This window comes from Leucoraja erinacea, chromosome 15 (assembly GCF_028641065.1).
Source record: "Leucoraja erinacea ecotype New England chromosome 15, Leri_hhj_1, whole genome shotgun sequence".
Lineage (NCBI taxonomy): Eukaryota > Metazoa > Chordata > Chondrichthyes > Rajiformes > Rajidae > Leucoraja > Leucoraja erinaceus.
In genome coordinates this window covers 32406904-32432057 of record NC_073391.1, presented here as the reverse complement: position 1 = coordinate 32432057, position 25154 = coordinate 32406904, and the positions used below count along the sequence as shown (strand labels likewise).

The window sequence follows — 25154 nt, the reverse complement described above, 5'->3', positions numbered from 1 at the left end:
AGCAGTTTCCAATATAACCTCCCTACAAATTACTCTCTCCTAATAAACAGTACTATTCAGAAACAAAGAACCGCAGATGCTGATTTACAAAAAAAGACAAAGTGCTGGAGTAACTCTCCAGCATCTCTGGAGAACATGGATAGCTGGTAATTTGGGTCGGGACCCTTCTTCAGACGCCAATATAATGTACAGTCGGTTTCACTGATGAAGGGCACAAGGTGCTGGAGTAACTCAGCAGGTCAGGCAGCATCTCTGCTGAATGTGGATAGGTGACGTTTTGCATTGGGACAGTTGAATCTGAAGAAGTGTCCCGACCCAAAGTAATTTATCTATGATCTCCAGAGACGCTGCCTGACCCTGTGTTACTCCAGCATTTCGTGTCTTTCCATTGTAAGTGGGCATCTGCAGTTCCTTGTTTCTACAGCTTCCACCGACTACTTGTTGTACCCGAAACGAGTCTTTGCAAGTCGCTCACCACCACAGGGGTGACACAGTGATAGGGTTGATGCCTCACAGTGCAAGAGACCTGGGTTCTATCCTGACCACGAGTGCTGTCCATACAGAGTTTGTAGGTCCTCCCCGTGACCACTTGGGTTTCATCCGTGTTTCCTCCCACATCCCAAAGACGTGCAGGTTCGTAGTTTAGTTTGTCACGAGGTAGAGTGAAAAGCTTTTTGTTGCGTGCTATCCAGTCAGCGTAAAGACTATGCATTATTACAATCAAGCCGCCCACATTGTACTGATACAGGATAAAGGGAATAAGATAAAGTCCAGTCAAGTCCGATTAATGACGTGTGTTAAAAAGAATTGCAGATGCTGGTTTATACCAAAGATAGATGAAGATAAGTAACTCAGTGGGTCAGGCAGCATCTCTGGAGGAAAAGATGGTCTAAAGAAGGATTCCAACCCGAAACATCATTCATCCCTTTTCTCCAGTGATGCTGCCTGACCTGCCAAGTCACTGCAACACTTTGTGGCTATCTCTGATTAAAGATAGTCCTAGGGTCTTTAATGAGGTCAAATGATAGCTCAGGGCCACTCTCTATTTGGTGATAGGATGGTTCAGTTGCCTGTAGGTTAATTAGCATCTGTAAATTGTCCCCAGTGTGTAGGTTAGAACTAGTGTACGGGTGATCGCTGGTTGGTGCGGACAAGGGCCTGTTTCCATGTTGTAATCTAATCTAAACTAAACCATACCTGGGTCTCTGCACCATGACCAGCAGTCTGCCACTGTGCAGATAACGTTCTGTCATTTCCAGGGCTTTTTTCTGCTGCCAGCGCGGTCTGTTTTACATCCTCCCACCTCGCATTCCACTTGCCAGATCTGTGCCCACTCACTTCAACCCGACCTACTCAAGGTCAAACGCTGCAGCTTCCAGAAGCGCGAGATAGGCAGGATTCACGGGGAGAGGGGGCTACCGAATATAGACACAAAATGCTGGAGCAACTCAGTGGGACAGGCAGCATCTCTGGACGTTTCGGGTCGAGACCCTTCTTCAGACTGAGAGTAAGGGGAGAGGGAATCAAGAGATATGGAAGGGTAAGGTGTGAACATGACAGAACAAAGCAGATGCTGATAAGGAAATGTAGAATGGCTCGTTGCTAGCTGAGGGGGAGGTGACACCGCGGCACACAACCAGTAATATTTAATCAGGGGGATAGAAGAACCAGTCGCAGAACCAGGGTGGGGAGGGAGAGGGAAAGCAAGGGTTACTTGAAGTTTGAGAAATCCATATTCATACCGCTGGGTTGTAAGCTGCCCTAGTGAAGTATGAGGTGTTGGTCGTCCAATTTGCATTGGGCCTGATTACTTTGCTACGCAGAGGTCGGGAGGGGGCGGTGGGACCACAATGGGTCGCGTGTTTCAAAGCATTTGTAAACGACACTGTGCCCATTCACACACACTGTTGGATGCAACGAAGCTCCCATTACACATCCAGTGCGTACGTGAAGAACAAAGCAAAGGAACTAAGTAAAAAAACCAGAGACATTTTTGTAGCGTTCGTGTGCGGGACAGGCGCCCGTGAGTCACGCAGACCTGCGTCACGTACGGGATTCTGTCGCGCACATTTTCACCTCTGCCCTCGTTACTGCCGGGAAAGGTTCATAAGGACAATCGACTCAGCAGGTTTGCTTCTGATAAAGGGGGCCGTTGAAAGGAGCAAAATGTGTCGTCGCAGGCGGACAGGGTGGTGAAGGCGGTTTTTGGCACAAGTCTTCATCAGTCGCGGAACTGAGTAGTGAAGTGGGGACCAAAGATAGGCACAACATGATGGAGTAACTCAGCGGTTCAGGCAGCATCTCTGGAGACAATGGAAAAGTGATACCTCGGGTCGAGACCTTTCTTCATACGTGTGTCTATCTTCTGTGTATTTGCAGTTCCTTCCTACACATTGAAGTGGGGGGGCATTACATATTGTAGCTGTACGCGGCGCTGGTGAAGCCACACTTGTATTGTTTTCAGTTCTCGTCACCCTGCCATGGAAAGGACGTTGTTAAACTGGAAAGGGAGGAGTTGCGAGGATGTTGCCATGACCCGAGGGCCTGAGCTATAGGGAGAGGTTGGGCAAGCTAGGACTTTTTCCTGTGCTCAGTTTAGGTCACCCTATTAAAGAAAAGATGCCATTAAACTGGAAAGAGTGCAGAGAAGCTTTGTAGGTTTGTAGGCTAATCGGTCTCTGTAAATTGTCCCCAGTGTGCAGGGAGTGGATGCGAAGGGGGGGATAACATCTAATTAATGAGCGGTAATCAATGGTTGGCATGGACGAAGTGGGCTGAAGGGCCTGTTGGCATGGACGCGGTGGGCTGAAGATACTCTGTATCTTCCCCTCTGCTCTACCTGTTGTACTTGAGTTGACTGTAGACTTTAGAGATGCCCCTGATGAGTCAACTCAAGTACAACAGGTAGAGCAGAGGGGAAGATACAGAGTGACGAATATACTTCTCAGCATTGTAGCACATCAATTCCTTGGATAAAGTCCAAAGTCCACAATGGGTTAGGGGTGAATGGGAGAGTACTCTAGCTGATGGAAGGATCGTTCAGAAGCCTGATAGCAGCGTGGAAGAAGCTGTTCCCGAGTCTGGTGGTGCGCGCTTTCAAGCTTCTGGACCGTCTACCGGACAGGAGCAGGGAAAAGAAGGGGGGAATAACCGGTGTGGGATGGGCCTTCACGTTAACACCACCGATATATGTCCGGTGATCGAGCTGCTTTGACACTCACCTCGCTTGAGAGGAAGGTCGGACATGGAGGAGGCTTGGAAGTCATTGGTGCAGACGTACAACCTCTCGCCCGGCTTGGTGTGGGGAATGTGGACCGGCTCCACAAAACTGCTGGGAAATTGCCCTGTCCAGTGGAGGGGCGGGGGGAGGGGGGAGAGAGAGAGAGGGGAAGGGTTCAGTGGAAGGGGAGGGGGAGGGGGAGTGGGAGAGAAAGAGAGAGAGATACATCATTATCTAAAACAAGGGTTATAATCTACTAGTTGACATCATTAGCACAGAGGTCAAAGTTCAGTTTAGGGATAGGGCACTGAAACAAGCCATTCGGCCCCATTTGTCCATGCTGGCCAAGATGCCCCATTTAAGCTAGTCCATTTTGCCCATGATTGGCCCATATCCCTCTAAACCTTTTCTATCGGGTTCGATCTTGACCTTTGGTGCTGTCTGTACGGAGTTTTTACGTTCTCCCCGAGATCCCCGAGATTTTTCGGACCGAGATGAGAAAAACATTTTTCACACAGAGAGTGGTGAATCTCTGGAATTCTCTGCCACAGAAGGTAGTTGAGGCCAGTTCATTGGCTATATTTAAGAAGGAGTTAGATGTGGCCCTTGTGGCGAAAGGGATCAGGGGGTATGGAGAGAAGGCAGGTACAGGATACTGAGTTGGATGATCAGCCATGATCATATGGAATGGCGGTGCAGGCTCGAAGGGCCGAATGGCCTACTCCTGCACCTATTTTCTATGTTTCTATGTCTATGTTTCTATCATGTGGGATTTCTCCGGGTGCTCCGGTTTCCTCCCACACTCCAAAGACATGCAGGTTTGCAGGTTAATTGACTTCAGTAAATTGCAAATTGTCCCGTGTGTGTGTGTGCGTGCGCAGGATAGTGCTAGTGTACGGGGCGATTGCTGGTCAGCGTGGACCCGGTGGGCTGAAGGACCTGTTTCCGTGCTGTGTCCGTAAAGTTGGAGGCGGAAGGGGTGAGGTAGGAGAGACGGCCCACTTACCGGAGACCCCATCTTTCTTCCCCAACAGCCAGAACTCATCGACAACGCTCAACACCTCGACAACGTCTCCGGCGAAGATGGGCAGCTCCTCGGACACGCTGGGGCAGAACTCGAAGATGGCCCGAACCAGGGTCCCTGGCTCCATTCCTCGCCCCTGCAAACACGGAGAGAGCCCGTCAGCACCACAGCAGAGGCATAGCTTAGTTTATTGCCACGTGCACCGAGGTACAGTGAAAAGCATTTTTGTTGCGTGCTATCCAGTCAACAGAAAGACTATACATCATTACAATCAAGCCGATCACAGCGTTCAGTTATGTGATAAAGGGAATTAACCTTTAGTACAAGTCCAGTAAGGTTCGATTAAAGATAGTTCATAGGCCTCCAACGTGGTAGGTGGGAGGCCAGGATTGATGAGAGGATGGCCCTCTCTGTCCGGGTCTCCTCCATGGCCAGAGCGAGCAACATTGGAAATTGGAGGAACAGCACCTCATATTCCGCTTGGGGAGTCTGCATCCTGCGGGCATGAACATTGATTTCTCCTAATTTTGTTAGCCCTTGCTGTCTCCTCCCCTTCCTCAGCCCTCGGGCTGTCTCCTTCCATCCCTCAGCCCTCGGGCTCCTCCTCCTTTTTCCTTTCTTCTCCCCGCCACCCCCCATCAGTCTGAAGAAGGGCTTTGGCCCGAAACGTTGTCTATTTCCTTCGCTCCATAGATGCTGCTGCACCCGCTGGGTTTGTCCAGCATTTTTGTGTACCTTTGATGAGAGGACAGTTCAGATCAGTTTGTGTGGCACAGTGGTCAGCAGTACAGGTACAGCGGTAGAGTTCCTGTCCTGTTTGATCCAGACCACAGGTGCTTTCTGTAGGGAGTTTGTACGTTCTCCCTGTGTAAGTGTGGGTTTTCTCTGAGTGCCCCCGGTATCCTCCCATAGATTGTAGGCTAATTGGCTTCGGTAAAAATAAAGTCTCTAGCGGGCAGGACAGTGCTGGTGTACAAGGATCGCTGGCCGGCACAGACTTGGTGGGCCGAAGAGCCTGTTTCCACCTTGTATCTCAAACGTTGGCTGGTGTTGTTTCAGGGCAGCCCTTCCCTCACCGGGACGGTAACCGCACACCGCGCCAACATGCACCACACTCCAGCGCCGCTCGGTCTGACATTCCCAGCCAGGAAGTTCAGCCGCACTGTCACTGCTCCCCACGGACTGTCCCTCCGACTCCCTCTGCCAGGGACCGGCACATGGACACACGGAACAATGGGATCAGTGGGAGGAAGCAGCCTGACACTGCCAACAGGAACACACAGCAGAGAATCCCCGAGGAACCTCGCTGGAATCATCCCGGCCTGGCAGGCTGCCTTGCATTTAACCCATTCATTCTCTCCCTCCCTCTATCCCCCTCTCCCAATCTCCTCTCCTCTCCCCCTCCCCCTCCTCTCCACTCCTACCCCTCCCTCCCTCTCCCCGAAAGCCACTTCTGAAGGCTTTTTTGCCCTGGAACAAAAGGATAGTCATTAAAGTCATACATTGTGGAAACAGGCCCTTCAGCCCAACTTGCCCATGCCAACCAATATGCCCCATCTACCAGTCGTTGGGCCCATATCCCTCCATACATATCCGACCCATGTCCCTGTCCGAATGTTTCTTAAATGTTGCGATAGTACCGGCCTCAACTAGCTCCTCTGATAGCTTGTTCCATAACACCTATCACCACTGTGTAAATAAAAGTTGCCCCTCAGGTTCCCAATAAATCATTCCCCCCCCTTGACTTAACCTGTGTCCTCTGGTTCTCGATTCCCCTACATTTGGCAGAGGATTCTGTGAATTCACCCAATCTATTTCTCTGTACACCTCTACAGTATTACCCATCCTCCTCCTGCACAACAAGAAATAAAAAGTTTTCTGTAATTATGTTGTGCCTTTAACAGCGAAATGTCTCAAAGAGTGATGGTGTAGAAATACAAGGGCAGACAGGTTTCAAAGGGTGTCTTAAAGGACAATAGTGATCAACAAAGAAGGCCATAGTCATCCAACAAGGAAACAGACCCTTTGGCCCAATTTGCCCTTGCTGACCAACATGCCACATCTACATCTACAGTCTGCATTTGGCCCACATCCCTCCAAACCTTTCCTATCCATGTTGTACCTGTCCAAATGTTTCTTAAACGTTGCGATAGTACCTGCCTCAACTACCTCCTCTGGCAGCTAGTTCCATTTACCTACCACCCTTTGTGTAAAAAATATTAACCCCTCAGTGAATGCTGGCAGCACTCGGGGGATGAATTACAAGTTAATGTAAAATATGGAATTGCGATAGAAACAAGTGGGACGGAACTTTGAGTGGCAGAAACTTGATTCCGTTTTCTTTAGATTTTCCGATGGTCTCCCATGTTGCTAAGCAGCATGAATTTGTTTAGCTTCAGTTCCTAATTGAGACCATATTGGCGATCGCCCCTGCCAACCCAACGCTGGGGAAGGGCACGCAATCCACTAATTAGACCCTGCATCGCCCCCTTCAGATGGGAGGTCAGTAGAGAGGGTCCAGAGGAGGTTTACGAGAATGATCCCGGGGATGATGAGCATTTGCCGGCACTGGGCCTGTACTTGCTAGAGTTTAGGAGGATCAGTGGACCCCTCATTGAAACTTACCGAATGCCGAAAGGCCTGGATAGAGCGGATGGGGAGAGGATGTTTCCACAAGTGGGACAGTCTAGGACCAGAAGGCACAGCCTCAGAATAAAAGGAAGTACCTTTAGAATGGAGATGAGGAGGCATTTCTTTAGCCAGAGGGTGGTGAATCTATGGAATTCATTGCCACAGACGGTGGTGGAGGTCTTGTCATTTGGTGTTTTTAAAGCGGAGATTTAAAGCGGTTCTTGATTAGTACAGATGTCAAAAGTTACGGATAAAAGTTACAAAGTCAGGATAATGGGGTTTAGAGTGAACGATAGATCAGCCATGATTGAATGTGGGTGTAGGCTCGATGGGCTGAATGGCCTAATTCTGCTCCTATGTCATAGTCATACAGTGGAAACAGGCGCTTTGGCCCAACTTGCCCATGCCAACCAACATGCCCCATTTACGCTAGTCCCACCTGCCTGCGTTTGGCCCATATCCCCATAAACTGTGTAAGGGGAATTTTATTTTTTTCACACACAAGGGTGTCTGGACGCGCTGTCAGGGGTGGTGGCGGAGGCAGATAAGATAGTGGCATTTAAAAGGCTTTCAAATAGGTACATGGAAGTGCAGGGAATGGAGGGATATGGATCACATGCAGGCAGAGGACAGTGACTTAACTTGGCATCATGTTCAGCAATGGACATTTTGGGCCGAAACACCTGTTTCTGTGTTGAACTGTTCTACGTTTAATCTTACATACGAGCCACATTTACCCCACAGACCCCCGATTCCACTTCCCTTCAGGCTCTCTCCTCTCCTATATTAATTCAGTCACTTTAGAGTTACAGCGAGGAAATTGGCCCTTCAAGTCTGTGCCGACCAGTGATGTACACTCGCATTATCCTACACAGTAGGGACAATTTACAGGAGCTAAATAAACCACAAACCTGAACATCTTTAGAGTGTGGATGGAAACCGGGAGCACCCAGAGAAAACCCACGTGGTCACAGGGAGGAACGTACAAACTCCGTACAGGCAGCGCCCATAGTCGGCAGGCAGCAACTCTCCCGCTGCGCCACCCGGGTCAACTAAGAGTTTAAGTCTCTGAGCACATCTGTCCAGTTCAGGGGCAACGGGGTCTGGGGTGGATATCCCCCCCCGCCCCCACACAAGGCTGGAAAGGTTGCAGAATACATAGAAGGCCAATGTTCCTGGTCAACATTTTGAGATGTTCTGACATCTTCAGGGAATAAGGAACCATTACGTTATTGGGATGGAGTTACTGGCTGCAGTTCAGGAGATAACCATGGCTCGTATTGTTTGTACAACAATTCCCGTCCCCATTAGCAGAGTACAGACTGTGCCATACGTGCTGCCAAGACCAACTCTCACATAATGCATCCATCCATTCCCTGCAGATCCATGTGCCCATCTAAAAGCCTCTTAGACACCACTCACCACTATTGTATCAGCCTCCACCACCACCCAGGCACCCACCACCCACGGTGTAAAAAAATATGCCCCACACATAACATTTAAACTTTACCCCTCTCACCTTAAAGTTGCGGCCTCTAGTTATTGATATTTCCACCTGGGGTAAAAAGGTTCTAATTGTCCACCTTTTGAAGCTTTTGAAACAGAACAAAGTCTGGCCTATTTCTCGCCTACTCGGTTACTCCCTCTCCTCCCCTCTCCCGCCAGGCACGAGGAAGAGAAGTATGAAAACGCACATCTCCAGATTCATGGACGGTTTCTTCCCAGCTGTTATCGCTGAATCATCCTATCACCAACTAGAGAGCGGTGCTGACTTCCCATCTACCTCATTGGAGACCCTTGGACTATCCATAATCGGACTTTACCCCTTGCACAAAACGTTATTCCCTTCATCTGTCTGTACGCTTGATTGTAATCATGTATAGTCTTTCCGCTGACTGGATAGCACACGACAAAAAGCTTTTCACTGTACCTCGGTTCACGTGACACCAAACTAATCTAAATGTCATCGCCCACCACCTCCCAGCCGCAGCTCACTGTCATCTGAAGCCCATGACAGTGTATGACTTCACCACAATGTTCTAATGCAAACTTGGCCGGCCTTGCTGGCACAGCTGGAGTCTAACTAAAAGATTCCAGCTCACACCCTCAGAGATCTCCGCACTTTGTGGAGATCACACTGCCTGCCCCACTCTGTACAACGTGCCCACACCGGCCAACATGTCCCATCTACACTCGTCCCACCTGCCTGTGTTTGGCCCACATCCATGTACCCATCTCAATGTTTCTTAAACTATGCGATAGTACCTGCCTCAACTACGCCCTCCGGCGGCTCGTTCCACACACCCACCACCAGATGTTACCCCGCAGGTTCGGAAGAAATCTTGCCCCCCCTCACCTTAAAGCTATGTCCTTTGGTTCTTGATTCCCCTACTCTGGGCAAAAGACTCTGTGCATTCATCCAATCTATTCCTCTCAGTATTTCGTCATGATAGCTCGCTTTATTTTGCTCAGGGCCCTTCACTATCCTTTCGCAGTGCTGGAGTTAACACAGAAAAGGGCCATTCAACTCGCTAAACCCATTCCTTTCATGATCTTGTACACTCCTCCAGTTCCTCCAGCACTTTGCCCTTTTCTGTCGTTTCGGGTCAGGAGACTTCTTCCAAATTTGAAAGAAGGGCTCCAACCTGAAATGCCTTCTGTCCATTTCCCTCCACAGATGCTGCCTGGACCCGTTGAGTTCATCCAGCAATTTGATTTTTTTCCTGCTGCAAAAGGCAAAATAGTTACGTCAATGTGAAAAGCAACTGGTTAAATACTGACATTCAATTGACAATTCTTCCACAGCCAGCTCGCATTCCACCACCTCCCTGCCACATTTCATCTCACATCATCCTCTACAATAATGTTCAATACCGGTGTCCCGCAAGGATGCGTTCTCAGCCCCCTCCTTATACACTCATGACTGTGCAGACAATTAAAAATCCAACTCAATTGACAAGTTTGCAGGCGTCACCACTGTAGTGGGTGGGATATGACGATGAGATGGATTACAGGAAGGAGATTGAGAACCTCGCAAGCTGGTGTCGAGACAACAACCTTTCCCTCGAAGGTACACAAAAATGCTGGAGGAACTCAGCAAGTGAGGCAGCATCTATGGGGAGAAGGAATTGGCGAGGTTTTGGGTCGAGACCCATCTTCAGACTGATTTCGAGGGGGGGGGGTGGGTGGGAACGGAAGAAGCGGTGACAGTAGGCTTGTGGGAGAGCTGGGAGCGCATGCATCACAGCATGGTTTGGGAACAGCTCCATTGTGGACGTAGTGCAGACCATCAGACAAACCAACCTCCCTTCCATTGACTCCATCTACACCTCACGCTGCCTCGGCAAGGCCAGCAACATAATCAAGAACCAGTCTCACCCCGGTCACTCTCTCTTTTCCCCTCTCCCATCAGTCAGGAGGTGCAGAAGGGTGAAAACGCTCACTTCCTGATTCAAGGCCGGTTTCTTCCCAGCTGTTAACAGACAACTGAACCGTCCTCTTAAGAACTGGAGAGCGGTCCTGACCTCCCATCCACCGTATTGGAGACCCTCAAACTATCTTTAATCAGACTTTTTCTGCACCATATGATATACCCTGGCTTGATTGTAATCACGTGTAGTCTTTTTGTTGATTGGACTCCACGCAACAAAAGTTTTTCACTGTACCTCGGCACACTTGACAATGAACTAAAGTGTCACCTTACACCTCGCCACATTTGACAACTAAACTGGAAAGTGTCCCCTTACATCTGGATTGACATTCTGAGTTTAGGAGGGTGGAGGGTGTGTGGAGGAGCTGCCAGAGGAGGTAGTTGAGGCAGGTACTATAACAACATTTAAAAGACATTTGGACAGGTACATGGATAGGAACGGTTTAGAAGGATATGGGCCAAATGCGGGTAAGTGGGTCGAGCTTAGATGGGGCATCTTGGTCAGCAGGGGAAAGTTGTGCCCGTCTCATGTCTCTGTTTAGTTCAGTTGTGATGTGTTCCCGAGGTACAGTAAAAAGCTGTTTTATTGCATGCTATCCAGTCGGGGGAAAGACCATACATGATTACAATCAGGAAGTCCACAGTGTACAGATGCAGGATAAAGGGAATCGCGTTTAATGCAACATAAATCCAGTAAAGTCGGATTAAAGGCAGTCCGAGACTGTCTGTGTGTGTCTGTGTGAAAGTTGATGGGGTTGGAGAATGGACAGCAGAGGAGTGAAGGAGATCAGAAGCAACTGAGCGAGGCAAATGTTTGAGGTGACTGACTTCTCCAGCACCAGGGCAGGGTGTGGGTGTGTGCGGCTGAGGATTGATTGTAAGGCGTCACAAGGTGCAATAGCCCACTGCAGGGCAGTGCAGGTTTCCCTGCTGCAGTGCAAGGCTCTCAGTGCTGGTGGGGAACTGGGACAAAACCCTGTCGCACCCAGCCACAGCTCACCGGCAGAGCTCGGACATGTCGGGACAGGAGGCACCTTCCCCACTCACATTCCCTTCCTTCCAAGCCTTACTTGCCCTTACCCGTCTAGTTTAGTTTAGTGATACAGCGCAGAAACAGGCCCTTAGGCCCACCGAGTCCGCGCCAACTAGCGACCACTCGAACTCTAACACTATCCGACCCACTAGGTACGATTGACAATTTTACAAAGCCAGTTACCATACAAACCTGCACGTCTTTGGAGTATAGGAGGAAACCGGAGCGGCCTCACTCCCCCTCCTGATCCCATCTCCGGGGATTTTTCTTACAGCCAAACCCCTGGAGTGGAAGCAGAGCAACTCAAGGGGTAGGTTTGAAGAGGTGTTGAACTCACAAACTCTCGGGTGGGACTTACCACCATATCCAAAGAAGGATGTGCTGGCGTTGGAGAAAGTCCAGAGGAGGTTTGCGAGATGGGTTAATGTATGAGGAGTGTGAGATGGCTCTGGGCCTGTACCTGTTGGAGTTTAGACGGATGAGGGGAGATCTCCTTTACACTGGGAGTGTGCGATGGGACGGTGTAGAGGCAGCTTCACTCTGCATCTAACCCGTGCTGTCCCTGATGGCTTGTGAAACACCTTGGAAGGAAATCCAAGTCAAGATGCTTTACAAAGAGAGTTGTTGCTGCCCAGTCACTCTATCTCTGCAGGTGTAACTGGAACATACATTCCTGCTATGGCCAATAAATTAAATATCACCTCTCCAGCTCAGCTTGCATACAGCCTAAACGCAACCCGAGATCCGCTGGGCTTAATTTTAATCCAACTTCCACACCAGTTAAGGCAGTGGATGAGGAGGTGGGATAACATACAACTAGTGAGAACGGGTGATTGATGGTCAGTGCGGACTTGGTGGGCCGAAGGGCCCATTTCCACGCTGTATCTCTAAACTAAACTCAGGCGGCACTGCAGCGTAGCGGCAGTGTTGATGCCTTACAGCGCCAGAGACCCAGGTTCGATCCTGACTACAGGACTATGTACGTTCTCCCTGCATCCACATGGGTTTTCTCTGGGTGCTTCTCCCACGCTACAAAGACATACAGGTATGTAGGTTAATTGGCTTTGGCAAAGGTTGTAAATTGTCACCAGTGATTAGGACAGTGCTAGTGTATGGGGATCACTGTTCGGCACGGACTCGGTGGGCTGAAGGGCCTGTTACTGCGCGCTAAACATCCCCAAGCTAAACATGAAATGTTGACTAATTTCTCTTTCCGCAGTTGCTGTCGAACTGGCTGTGTTTTTCCTGCATTTCCTGCCTTGGTCTCACATTCCAGCATCTGCAGTTTTATGTTTTTCAACTTTTTTCTTAAATCTTTTCTCGCTCTGACTCCAACTACACACCGCCCACACACTGTTCCTCGGGAACTGTTCCACGCTAATTGCTGTCAGGTGCTTTCAATCATACAAATCAGTGACTTTTTATTGTTAGATGGAGAATCGTGTTTCTTCATTCTATTCAGAAAATCGCAATGATTCAATCGACCAGCAGATAGATGCCTGGATACCGTAACACACTAGTCAGCTATGAGAGGATCAAAATAACCAAGGGCGGCACGGGGGCGCAGCGGTAGAGTTGCTGCCTCACAGCGCCAGAGACCCGGCTTCAATCCTGACTATAGGCACTGTCTGTATGTCGTTTGTATGTTCTCCCTGTGACCACGTGGGTTTTCTCCGGGTGCTCCAGTTTCATCCCACATCACAAAGATGTGCAGGCTTCTGTAAATTATCCCTAGTGTGTAGGGTAGAACTAGTGTACGGGGTGATCGCTGTCCGGCACAGACTCGGTGGGCTGAGGGGCCTGTCTCCGCCTGTTAAACTTTAAAATGAGCAATCGTCTCATCTCGTTCCTGCACCAAGTAGAAATGTTGGCATCCGTACAATCCAGAGATCTGCCCCAAATGGTCACGAGTTGCCACCAGGTGATACTGTGCATAGAAATGTCTTTGGTGGCGAGGGATCTGCACCATGGCTGCAAGAGATATGCATCGGTGAGCTGTGCAGCACCAATGCAGCAATACATTGCTTGCAATCCAATGTGCTCAGCAAGTTGTGGCTGCATTCCAGGCAAGCCGTCATCTGCTTTCCAGGCTAAAGATAACGTTTTTGGATGGGGCAACGTAGAAGAATTCAGATGCCTCGAGTCAGAATGATTGGCCCACGTCTGGAAATGTAGTCAATTTTTAATTAATATTTATTTTATTGCTTTTCATTTTCACTCTTCAGAATTTTTACTAATTTGTTTAGAATCATAGAGTGATAGATTGTGGAAACAAACCCTTCGGCCCAACTTGCGCATTGGCCGACATGTCCCAGCTACCAGCATTGGGTCCATATCCCTCCAAACATGTCCTATCCATGTACCTGTCTAACTGCTTTTAAATGTTAGGATAGTCCCTGCCTCAACTAGCTCATTGGGCAGCTTGTTCCATACATCCACCATCCTTTGTGTGAAAAAGTTACCCCTCAGATTCCGATTAAATCTTTTCCCCTTCGCCTTACACCTACGTCCTCTGGTCCTCGATTCCCCTGCTCTGGGCAAGAGACTCTGTGCATCTACCCGATCTATTCCTCTCATGATTTTATACACCTCTATAAGATCACCCCTCATCCTCCTGCGCTCCAAGGAATAGAGTCCCATCCTACTCAACCTCTGCCAATAGCTCAGACCCTCTAGTCTTGGCAACATCTTCGGTAAATCTTCTCTGTAACCTTTCCAGCTTGACAACATCTTTCCTAGAACACGGTGCCCAGATCTGAACACAATACACAATAAATATGGCCTCACCAACGTTTATATGACCTCCCAGCTTCTATACTCTGGCTGATGAAAGCCAATGTGCCAAACACCTTTTTGATCACCCAATCTACCTGCGACTCCACCTTCAGGGAACTATGCACCTGCACTCCTAGATCCCTATGCTCCGCTCTTTAATTATTCCCTGTCGTTGGATGAGACAGTGTAGAGGGAGCTTCACTCTGTATCTAACCTGCGCTAATACTGTACAACCTTGTGTGTGTTTGATGGAGCGATGTACAGGGAGTTTATTATGGCTAACCTGAAGAGTGTGTGCCCTGGGGAAGAGTTTGACGGGACAGCATGTTCCAAAGCAGAAATCTGTACAACAACAGCAGCATTTTTCACTTCAATGCAAGTACTATTTAGACAGTTGGAGGAAATTGGTATTAAATCTGGAAAAAGATGCGTGGTTTTCTAAGCTGCCCTTTCTGCTCTGTCAAGGTCAACTTAAACCTGGTGTGCGGAGGAAGTGTGGGACAGATATATCATGTGTTCATAACTTCATAAGAGTGTTGAATCTCTGGAATTTTGCCACAGAAAGTAGTTGAGGCCAGTTCATTGGCTATATTTAAGAGGGAGTTAGATGTGGCCCTTGTGGCTAAAGGGATCAGGGGGTATGGAGAGAAGACAGGTACAGGATACTGAGTTGGATGATCAGCCATGATCATATTGAATGGCGGTGCAGGCTCGAAGGGCCGAATGGCCTACTCCTGCACCTATTTTCTATGTCTATATTTCTATGTTTAGTTTAGTTTAGAGATACAGCATGTAAACATGCCCTTCGGCCCTCCAAGTCCGCACTGCCCCGTTACACTAGCACAAACTACACACGGGGGACACTGTACAATTTTTGCCATTGCCAATTTACCTCCAAACCCAGTGGTGGACTGGCCAGGGTGTCAGCTTGCCCGATGGCAAATGGGCCCCTGATGAAGTGATAGCAAGTGATAGCAAGTGGGCCCCTGTTAAATGATAGCATTGTAGTTGTGGGTGGGCCCCCTTTGTCTTTTGGCAACCAATATTTTAGACCCAGTCCGCCACTGTCCAAACCTGCACGTCTTTGGAGTGTGGGTGGAAACTGGAGCACCTGGAGAAAACCCACACGGTCACAGGGAGAATGTACAAACTGCGTACGGACAGCACCTGTAGTCAGGGATCTCTGCCGCTGGACTTCCCCTCAGTGCCAGCAGCTCACGTGCCTGCAGGTCAGCAATAAATGTGGTTTCAGACCTGGATTTGCAACACAATGCTGTCTGCCCAGTGACTCTGGGCCAGAGATACTGACTCAGCTGCCCCAGGGCATCCATCCAGCTTCCAAACAAAACTAAGCACAACCAGCGAGTTGACTTCCCATCCACCAACAGAGTACAACATAGAAACATTGCAAATAGGTGCAGGAGTAGGCCATTTGGCCCCCTCGAGCCAGCACCGCCATTCAATATGATCATGGCTGATCATCCAAAATCAGTGCCCCGTTCCTGCTTTCTCCCCATATCCCTTGATTCCGTTGGCCCGAAGAGCTAAATCTAACTCTCTCTTGAAGCTTGAAGGCACCACCAGACTCAGGAACAGCTTCTTCCCCTCAGTTATCAGACTTCCGAGCCCAGAGACCTCACGTTTGTGAGTTCAAATGTCCTAGACCCACCACATTGATCTTTGTTTCCTCATTCAGCATGTCTCTAACAACTCTTACCAGCTTCTGAGGCACCGTATACAAACATACTGCTTGGTTGCAGAGAGCTGAGGATGCAGCCCAGTCCATCACACAGTCCAGACTCCCCACCATGGACTCCATCTACACTTTGCGCTGCTTCGAAAAATAAGCCAACATAACTAAATTGTCCCACCCCGATAACTCCTCCTCCTCCTCGCTCCCGTCCGGCAGAAGGTACAGAATCTTGAAAGTGCGCACCAAAAGACTCGGGAGCAGCTTCTTCCCCTCTCTTATCACGCTTCTGAACGGTCCTTCCATAAGCTAGGGCACTGTCCGATTCACCTCTACCCCATTGCGGACATAGGACTTTTTCTCTGGAACTGATGCGCTACAATGCTGATAACTATATTTTGCACTCTGTATCTTCCCCTTTGCTCTAATGATTGTACTGGAGTTTGGCTTGATAGTATACAAGTGTAGGGTAATCTGATCTGATTGGATAGCATGCAAGACAAATCTTTTCACTTTACCTCTGTACACTTGACAACACAGCCTAAACCCAACATCTTCAGAAAAGGGTAATGATCCAACGTCATCCATTTACAAATATTAAATAATTAGTTCATGGAGTTTTAACGGAAATTTCAACTCGATGGGCCGAAGGGCCTGTTTCCATTCTATATATATCTCTAAAACTAATCAAAACATCTAGTTGAAAAAAAGACACAAAGTGCTAAAGTACCCCAGTGGAAGACTGAAGGGTCTGAAGAAGGGTCCCGACCCAAAACGTCATCTATCCATGTTCTCCAGAGATGCTTCCTGACCCGCTGAGTTACACCAGCATTTTGTATCCATTGTTATAAAAGAGCTTCTGCTGTTCCTTGTTTCTATGTTTTGGCATCTAGTTGGTGTAGAGTAAAGCTCCCTCTACACTGTCCCGTCTCACACTCCCAGGGCAGGGACAGCATGGGTTAGATACAGAATGAAGCTCCCTCTACACTGTCCCGTCTCACACTCCCAGGGCAGGGACAGCATGGGTTAGATACAGAGTGAAGCTCCCTCTACACTGTCCCGTCTCACACTCCCAGGGCAGGGACAGCATTTTTTTAAACACAGAAAAGCTCCTTTCCCACTCTGTCAACATTGTTTTTGTGGCATTGAATGTATTTGACGATTTTCCAGATCTCACTCTGGGATGTATTGTTTTCACTCTTAGGATGAACGCCAGCTTTTGAACAATTTGTGTCACGGGTTCCTGCTCTTGACTGAGCTGGAGTGATGTTGCCAAAGTGATTTCACATTCAGCTCCTTCCAAGAGTGTGCTGAACTCAGTGTGTGCAGTGCTCACCCCCGGCCCCAGACCTGCAAGTCATTTTGATAAAAACGTGCCAAAAGGATTATTATAAAATATTTGCTGTGTGCATATTATCACAGGGCATATCCCGGCCCCCATTGGGAAAAAGCCAGGCAACACAATACCATTAACTATCGCAACCCCAACAGACCAACAAGAATCCCCTTCCTCCAACTAACATTTGGGAAGGAGATGAGGAGAGATTTGTTTAGAGGGAATTCATTGCCACAGACAGCTGTGTAGGCCAAGTGAACAGATATCTTTAAGCCAGAGTTTGACAGATTCTTGATTAGTATGGGTGTCAGGGGTTGTGGGGAGGAGAATGGGATTGAGAGGAAAAGATGATTGAAAGATGGAGTAGACTTGATGGGCTAATTCTTGTAACTTATGAACTTATCATCATTTTATAACTTATGTTATAGAGTGACACCGTCTCTCCCTCTCTCCCCCTATCTCTCTCCCCCACTCTCTCTCCCACCCTAGTCATCCTGCTGGTTTTACTGTTTGTATCCCTTCGGTATCATCTCTTCCACAGCCAACAATGGACCAGTGTGGGCTCCATCTCTCCTGGGTTATCAATGCTGGCTCTGATTTGTTCTGTACTGTGTCATACCTCTAGTTTCCCTCTCCCCTGACTCTCGGTCTAAAGAAGGGTCTCGACCCTAAACATTATCTATTCCTTTTCTCCAGAGATGCTGCCTGACCCGCTGAATTATTCCAGCATTTTGTATCTATCTTCGTCAAAACTCTGACCACTGGTATTGATTCCACTGTTACACAGTCAAGCGCAGGAGGCTAAGGGGTAATTTTGTAGAGGCATATAGAATCATGAGATAGGGGTGAGTGCACAGAGTCTTCTACACGGAGTCGGGGAACCATGAACCAGAGGCCCTTCGGCCCACATTGTCCGTGCTGAACGTGATGCCAAGTTCTAATCTCATCTGCCTGCATGTGATCCATATCCATTCTTGATTCCCCTACTCTGGGGAAAAAAGTATTTGTGCATTCTTCCTATCTATTCTCATCATGATTTTATGCACATATTTTAGATCATCCCTTGTCTTCCTGCGCTCCAAGGAATAAAGAAAGGCCTAGCCTGCCCTCCCAATCTCTCCCTATGGTTCGAGTCCTGGCAAAAAAAATATTTTCGGCACTTTTTGCTTCTTAATTGCTCATTGTACAACATCAGTTTCTAATATATTCTATCTTCTAATCTTCCCTGTCCCTTCACACATTCAAACACAGTGTCAGGCATAATGAAGTCAATTAAATGACCCTCATCTCTACAATGCGCATCACATCCCAAAGTTTGTCCCAGCATAGTAATATTTTCCCCGGTGCAGCCTCTGTTATAACGTGTGAAATGTGACAACAACGTCCGTGTGCTGCAACTTTACACACGGGACAATATGACAGTCCACTATAATGACGTTGACACCAAAGCGAAAATACCATTTAGGAATTCCGGGAAGAATGTTACCGCTTTTTCTTAGATTAGATTAGATTCCTTTATTGTCATTCAGACCTGTAGATGTTTTGTAGATACCATCGCCCAAAATAAAGCATCGGGCTGCACCGTCTCTGTTGGCCTAGACTTCTGCTGATTTGCTTGCAGTGGGACGTGAACCCGCCGCATTCTAGCTCAGAGGCTGGATAGACACTTACTGTGTCAAAGTCGGCACATTAAACAGCGACCAGCAGCGTAGACGTGGAACCAAACGGCAAATAACACACACATCCACACTAAACTAAACCATAAATCAGAACCAAGAGATTAGCAGCGAGCAAGATTTTCCTCAACAAGTCTTACGGAGCCGTCTCTCCCCCCCCCCCCCCCGCCCCCCGCCACACGGAATAGAAGGCTGAAATACAACACGACACAATGACACACACATACACACCCCTCACCGCAGGGACCCTAACTTGATCCGAGTCCAGCAAGTGAAGAGAAGGAGAAGGGAGCCAGGCGGCTGCTGGGATGGTTACCCGGTAGAGCGGCAGAGGAGTGGGGGAAAGGGGAGACTGCAGCTTCCTTACCTGGGAGGAGAACAGGGCGCTCGTTGCGCCGCTTCGGTGCGGTCCTGTCCCGGTCGCTTCGTTATATTGGCCCGATGGAAAGCTGATACATTGGTCCGATGGAACGTTCATACATTTACCCAGTAGAACGTTGATACATTCGCCCGATGGAACGTTGATGCATTCCCAGCCCGTTTGCTACATTCTAACCGCCTCCCTACGCGCTGACATCAGCACGTCGCCGGGGCCCTCGCCATATAAGGACAGCTGCTGGCTTGGGATGGAGCTGCCCACCACGCTCCTGATAGCTTCTCCCCCCCCCCCCCTTGTTGCCTTGGAAACCCCGCAGTGTACTTGCTTCCCCATTACAAGAAGGAAGAGGAGGTTCACTCGAATGATGCCTGCATTAGAGGGTATTAGATATATGGCGAGGCTAGATTGTGCTGGCACGATGGCGCAGCGGTAGAGTTGCTGTCTTACAGCCCCGGAGATCCGGGTTCGATCCTGACCACGGGTCTGTACGTTCTCCTTGTAACCGCGTGGGTTCCCTCCGGGTGCTCCGGTTTCCTTTCACGCTTCAAAGATGTGCAGGGTTGTCATTTAATTGGCTTCTGTAAAATGATCCGAGTGCGTAGGGAGTGAATGTGAAAGTGGGATAACATAGAACTAGTGTGAACAGGTGATCGATGGTCTGCGTGGGTAAAAAAAGTTGTCAGACATCATTCTCCCATGACACAGTCTGTCGGTTTCACCGCGAGTGGCCTCAGCGGTTTTCACCTCACCCACCGTGCATCATGTAGCACCCGCAACTTTTACCCCCCCCCCCCCCCCCCTTCTACCTCAGCCTGTTCTGGTACCATCTCCTCTCCCCACCTCACCCCCTGTCCCCACTACCCCCACCCCCCATCCTGCTCTTCCTCCCAAACTCAGATGCTGCAACAGGAGGGTGTGATGTCTCCCGAAGCTCCCCTACCCCTTCTTCAGTCCTAGCTTTCCGGGTAGTCCAGGCAGAGATAGGAAGAGGGAAAAAACGAGAGAAAAAGAGAGAGAAAGTATGATAGGCACACAAGCATACACACACAGCTGCAAACTGCATCGATCCTGAGCAAAACAAAACTTTAGAAACGGGGAACTGCAGATTGTGGTTTACGAAAAAAAAGGACACAAAGTGCTGGAAGAACTCAGCGGGACAGCCAGCATCTGCGGAGCGGGATGATTGCACGGCATTTCGGGTCGAGACCCTTCTTCAGACTGATATAGGGGCCAGGAAGCTGTTAAAGAGAGTCTTTTTCCCTTCCATCCATCAGTCGGAAGTTAGGTCCCAGCCTGAAACGTTACCTGTCCATTCCCCTTCCACAAGTGTTTCACAACTCAGACACCTTGAAGTGCAGTCACTGTGGCAATGTGTCAGCCAATGTGTGCACAGCAGTTGCACTTTAGTTTATCGTCACGTGTACCGAGATACAGTGAAAGGGTGTTGCGCTGCTTAACCCACTGAGTTCCTCCAGCACTGTGTCTTTCTTCCACAGAAGCTTCAGACCGGCGCTGAGAGGGTTAATGCAGCCGGCGCCCCCTGGTGGGCGGGCGGAGGTTGTGCTCGCCGGCTGCAGATCCCACACAGGGAGCAGCCGTGACCCCCACCGACTGAACAGCTGTTGGCGTGTCCCACCACTGCCTCACTGACACCGGATGCCTGTGATTCAGGGAGCAGTCCTGGCGTGTCTCTCTGTGAGCCCTCTCCCAGCCCCAGGCCCCAGCACCCTCCCACACAGACGCCCTGTGGCACAAGGTACAGATGCTTGAAAGCGTGTACCACCAGATTCGGGAACAGCTTAGAAACATAGAAATTAGGTGCAGGAGTAGGCCATTCGGCCCTTCGAGCCTGCACCGCCATTCAATATGATCATGGCTGATCATCCAACTCAGTATCCCGTCCCTGCCTTCTCTCCATACCCCCTGATCCCCTTAGCCACAAGGGCCACATCTAACTCCCTCTTAAATATAGCCAATGAACTGGCCTCAACTACCCTCTGTGGCAGAGAGTTCCAGAGATTCACCAAGCTTCTTCCCCTCTGTAGGTACAAAATGATACAAAATGCTGGAATAAATCAGTGATTCAGGCAGCATCTCTGGGAAAAAAAGGATGGGTGATGTTTTGGGTTAGGACCCTGTTGAGTGATGACCAGAAGCCTTACACCAAGATAAAGATCCAAAGATTTTATTAACTACATAGCAAGCACGACTTCACACTTGCACGTTCCACTTACACTAAGGGAATCCAGCAAGCAGTGATAACTGAAAAGCTAGTGGGCATAACTACAGAAGCATGACTCATAATATGTGACACTAATCTACAGACCGTTCTTCAGGCTGTTATCCATCTTCTGAACAGTCCTTCAATAAGGACACAAAAAGCTGGAGTAACTCAGCGGGACAGGCAGCATATCTGGAGAGAAGGAACGGGTAACGTTTCGGGTCGAGACCCTCCTTCAATAAGCTAGGGTACTGTCACCTCTACCCCATTGCGGACATTGGACATCACCTGTTCACACTAGTTCCATGTTATTCCACTTTCTCATCCACTCACTGCACACTAGGGGCGATTTACAGAGGCTGATTAAAGTACAAACCCACACACCTTTAGAACGGTCCTTCCATAAGCTAGGATACTGTCCGATACACCTCTACCCCGGTGGGAGAGAGGAAAGAGCGTTCATGTCGTGGCCCTGTTTCCACCAATCTTTCCACCACCACGCACAAGAAGCACAAGAAGCGACAAGACAGACACCATTGTATGCAGATGCCGAGAAATGTGTTCAGCTCTGGCTGAACAACTTCTAATCTTGTGTATGGACTGGATAAGAGGAAGTCCTCTACCCCATTGTGGACATTGGACTTTGTCTCTGGAACTGATGCGTTACAATGTTGAGAACTACATTCTGAACTCTGTATCTTCCCCATTGCTCCACCTATTGTACTTGAGTTTGAACTGATTGCATTTATGTATGGTGTATCGGATCTGATTGAATAGCATGCGAAACAAAGCTTTTCACTGTACCTCGGTGCACGTGACTATAATAAATATCAACCTAAATCTAGGAAACCTTGGATGTGGACAAGATGTTATCACTAGCGGGAGCCTAGTACCAGAGGCCATAGCCTCAGAATAAAAGGATGTACTTTTAGCCTGAGGGATGTGAATCTGTGGCATTCATTGCCGCAGATGACTGTGGAGGCCAAGTTATTGGATATGTTTAAGGCGGAGATTGATAGACTCTTGATTAGTATCAATGTCAGAGGTTATGGGAGAAGCTAGGAGAATGGGGTTGAGAGGGAAAGATAGATAAGCTATGGCGGAGTAGACTCAATGGGCCGAATGGTCTAATTCTGCTCCTATAACTTATGAATTTCATAGAAACATATAACATATGGGCAGGAGTAGGCCATTTGGCCCTTCGAGCCTGCACCGCCATTCAATATGATCATGGCTGATCATCCAACTCAGTATCCTGTACCTGCCTTCCTCTCCATACCCCCTGATCCCCTTAGCCACAAGGGCCACATCTAACTCCTTCTTAAATATAGCCAATGAACTGGCCTCAACTACCTTCTGTGGCAGAGAATTCCAGAGATTCACCACTCTCTGTGTGAAAAATGTTTTCCTCATCTCGGCCCTAAAAGATTTCCCCCTTATCCTTAAACTGTGACCCCTTGTTCTGGACTTCCCCAACATCGGGAACAATCTTCCTGCATCTAGCCTGTCCAACCCCTTAAGAAATTTGTAAGTTTCTATAAGATCCCCCCTCAACCTTCTAAATTCTAGCGAGTACAAACCGAGTCTATCCAGTCTTTCTTCATATGAAAGTCCTGACATCCCAGGAATCAGCCTGGTGAACCTTCTCTGTACTCCCTCTATGGCAAGAATGTCCTTCCTCAGATTAGGAGACCAAAACCGTACGCAATACTCCAGGTGTGGTCTCACCAAGACCCTGTACATCTGCAGTAGAACCTCCCTGCGCCCATACTCAAATCATTTTGCTATGAATGCTAACATACCATTCGCCTTCTTCACTGTACATATGATAATAATAATTTACATTTTTACTTGCAGGAATACGAGAAATATGGAAACACAGTGCTCAGTAGACATGTTGGAGTTTAGTTGGAGTTTGTTGTGTTCTATCACATGGTGTTTGCTGGAAAGAAGCTGCTCCTGCCCCTGGATATTGTAGGTTCCAGGCTGAAGATCTGCCAGTCTCCAGGGAAAGAACAGCAGCTGAGATGGAGCATCGTGGTCAGCATAGACAAGTCGGGCTCTTACCACACCACAGACAGACCCAGAAGCAACAAAAGGAGGAAGCAGATAAGGAAGCGTTGACTGACACGCTGCAGGCACCGACAATCTCGGCCCGGCTCTGCAGATGTTGACGTTTAAAATCAAAATCCTTCCATGTTTGGAACAGGACCGAGTTTCACTTCACTCATCCACGTGTGTTATCATCAACAACAGTCTCATCGAGAGGTTTATGAATAGCAGCACACAACGATAGCGAACTTCATCATGGGATAATCAGCGTCGCCATAGACAGCAGTCAGCTTATAGCAACTTAGCAGCAAAATAGGCTGGAAACGACAGGTACCAATGACTTTTGTTCCGTTTAGTTGAGTCACAGCATGGAAACAGGCCTTTCGGCCCACCGAGTCCAAGCCGTCCATCGATCACACGTTCACACTAGTTCTATATTATGCCACTTTCTCACAGCTATTTCCTATAGATCAGACCCTCGCTTCCTGGCAATATCCTGGTCTGCCAAAGGGCCTGTTTCCATACTGTTACTCACTTATTGCAGTACAAGAGATTGCAGATGCTGAAATTTTCTCCACGGATTTCTCCTGACCAAATGCATTCTTGCAAACTCCTTTCATCGCAAGTGGTTTGTGATGACAAATATCCCAATGAGGGAGACGAGTTCTGTTGAAAGAAACTCCTCTCCCAACTCAACCCAAACTGAAGGCTTCCCATCTTTGAACTTTAAGTGCGAAAACGCACATCTCCAGATTCAGGGAGTTTCTTCCCAGCTGTTATCAGGCAACTGAGTAATCCTATCACCAACTAGAGAGCGGTCCCAAGCTACAATCTACCTCATTGGAGACCCTCGGACTTTACTGGACATTATCTTGCACCAAACATTATTCCCTTTATCCTGTATCTGTACTCTGTGGACTGTGTCAAGATTGTAATATTGTATAGTCTTTCTGCTGACTGGATAGCATGCAACAAAAAGCTTTTTGCTGTTCCTTGGTACACGTGACAATAAACTAAGTTAAACATGGAGTAAAACCGTGTGGAGAAAAAAAAAACATGAGAAGAAACATTTTTAAAAACAGTTTATTAAACACATTCGAAAGTGACTTGCAAAATTACTTGGACATTTGGGAACTGAGTTGACTGCCTTTGTCTATCATTCCACTGACATTGAGTAGGCAGGGCTTCGGCATGATTGACATCCCAGCCAGCCAATGGTGGGAGCCGGTTGGCTCTAAGCATAAGAGCTGGGAGCCCCAACGGACAATTTAAGTAAAAGCAGAATATTAAATCTATTTAAAAATATACACATAGACAATACGACCATAAAAGGAAAAGATCTTTGGTGTGATGCGGTCCCCGAGGCCAGAATCTGTCCACGATGGCGTGGTTCCCAGAGCAGACCGCACAGCTTATCTGGCCAAATGCCTCATCGCCAGAACTCACCAGTAAGCACCAAGGCCTGGCTAGGCTGGCGGTGAGGGGAGCCTTCCCAGTCAGATCCTTCCTGCACCGTCGGAACCTGACTACCAGCGCACGCTGCCTTCGAGAGGCTGCCATGGAGAGGAGACAGTTGCCCACCTCTTCGCAGAGTGTGGATTTGCACAGGCAGTCTGGAGAGGTTTGCAAGGGTCCCTGTGATGATTTATTCCGAACAACTCCGTCACAGAGGACTCTGTGATTTTCG

General features: G+C 48.5%; 1 protein-coding gene across 1 annotated transcript in view; it reads right to left on the bottom strand.

The window, feature by feature from the left end:
* Positions 1-19380, bottom strand: part of dnmbp (dynamin binding protein) — a 67836-nt gene extending 48456 nt beyond the window's left edge. The window contains exons 1-3 of the mRNA XM_055646518.1: positions 19183-19380; positions 4227-4380; positions 3222-3344 (exon numbers count right to left, since the gene is read on the bottom strand). Coding sequence (XP_055502493.1) covers positions 3222-3344; positions 4227-4380; positions 19183-19293 — 388 coding nt within the window. The 5' untranslated portion in view covers positions 19294-19380. The remainder of the gene's footprint in view (positions 1-3221; positions 3345-4226; positions 4381-19182) is intronic.
* Between the last annotated feature and the right edge of the window lie 5774 nt (positions 19381-25154).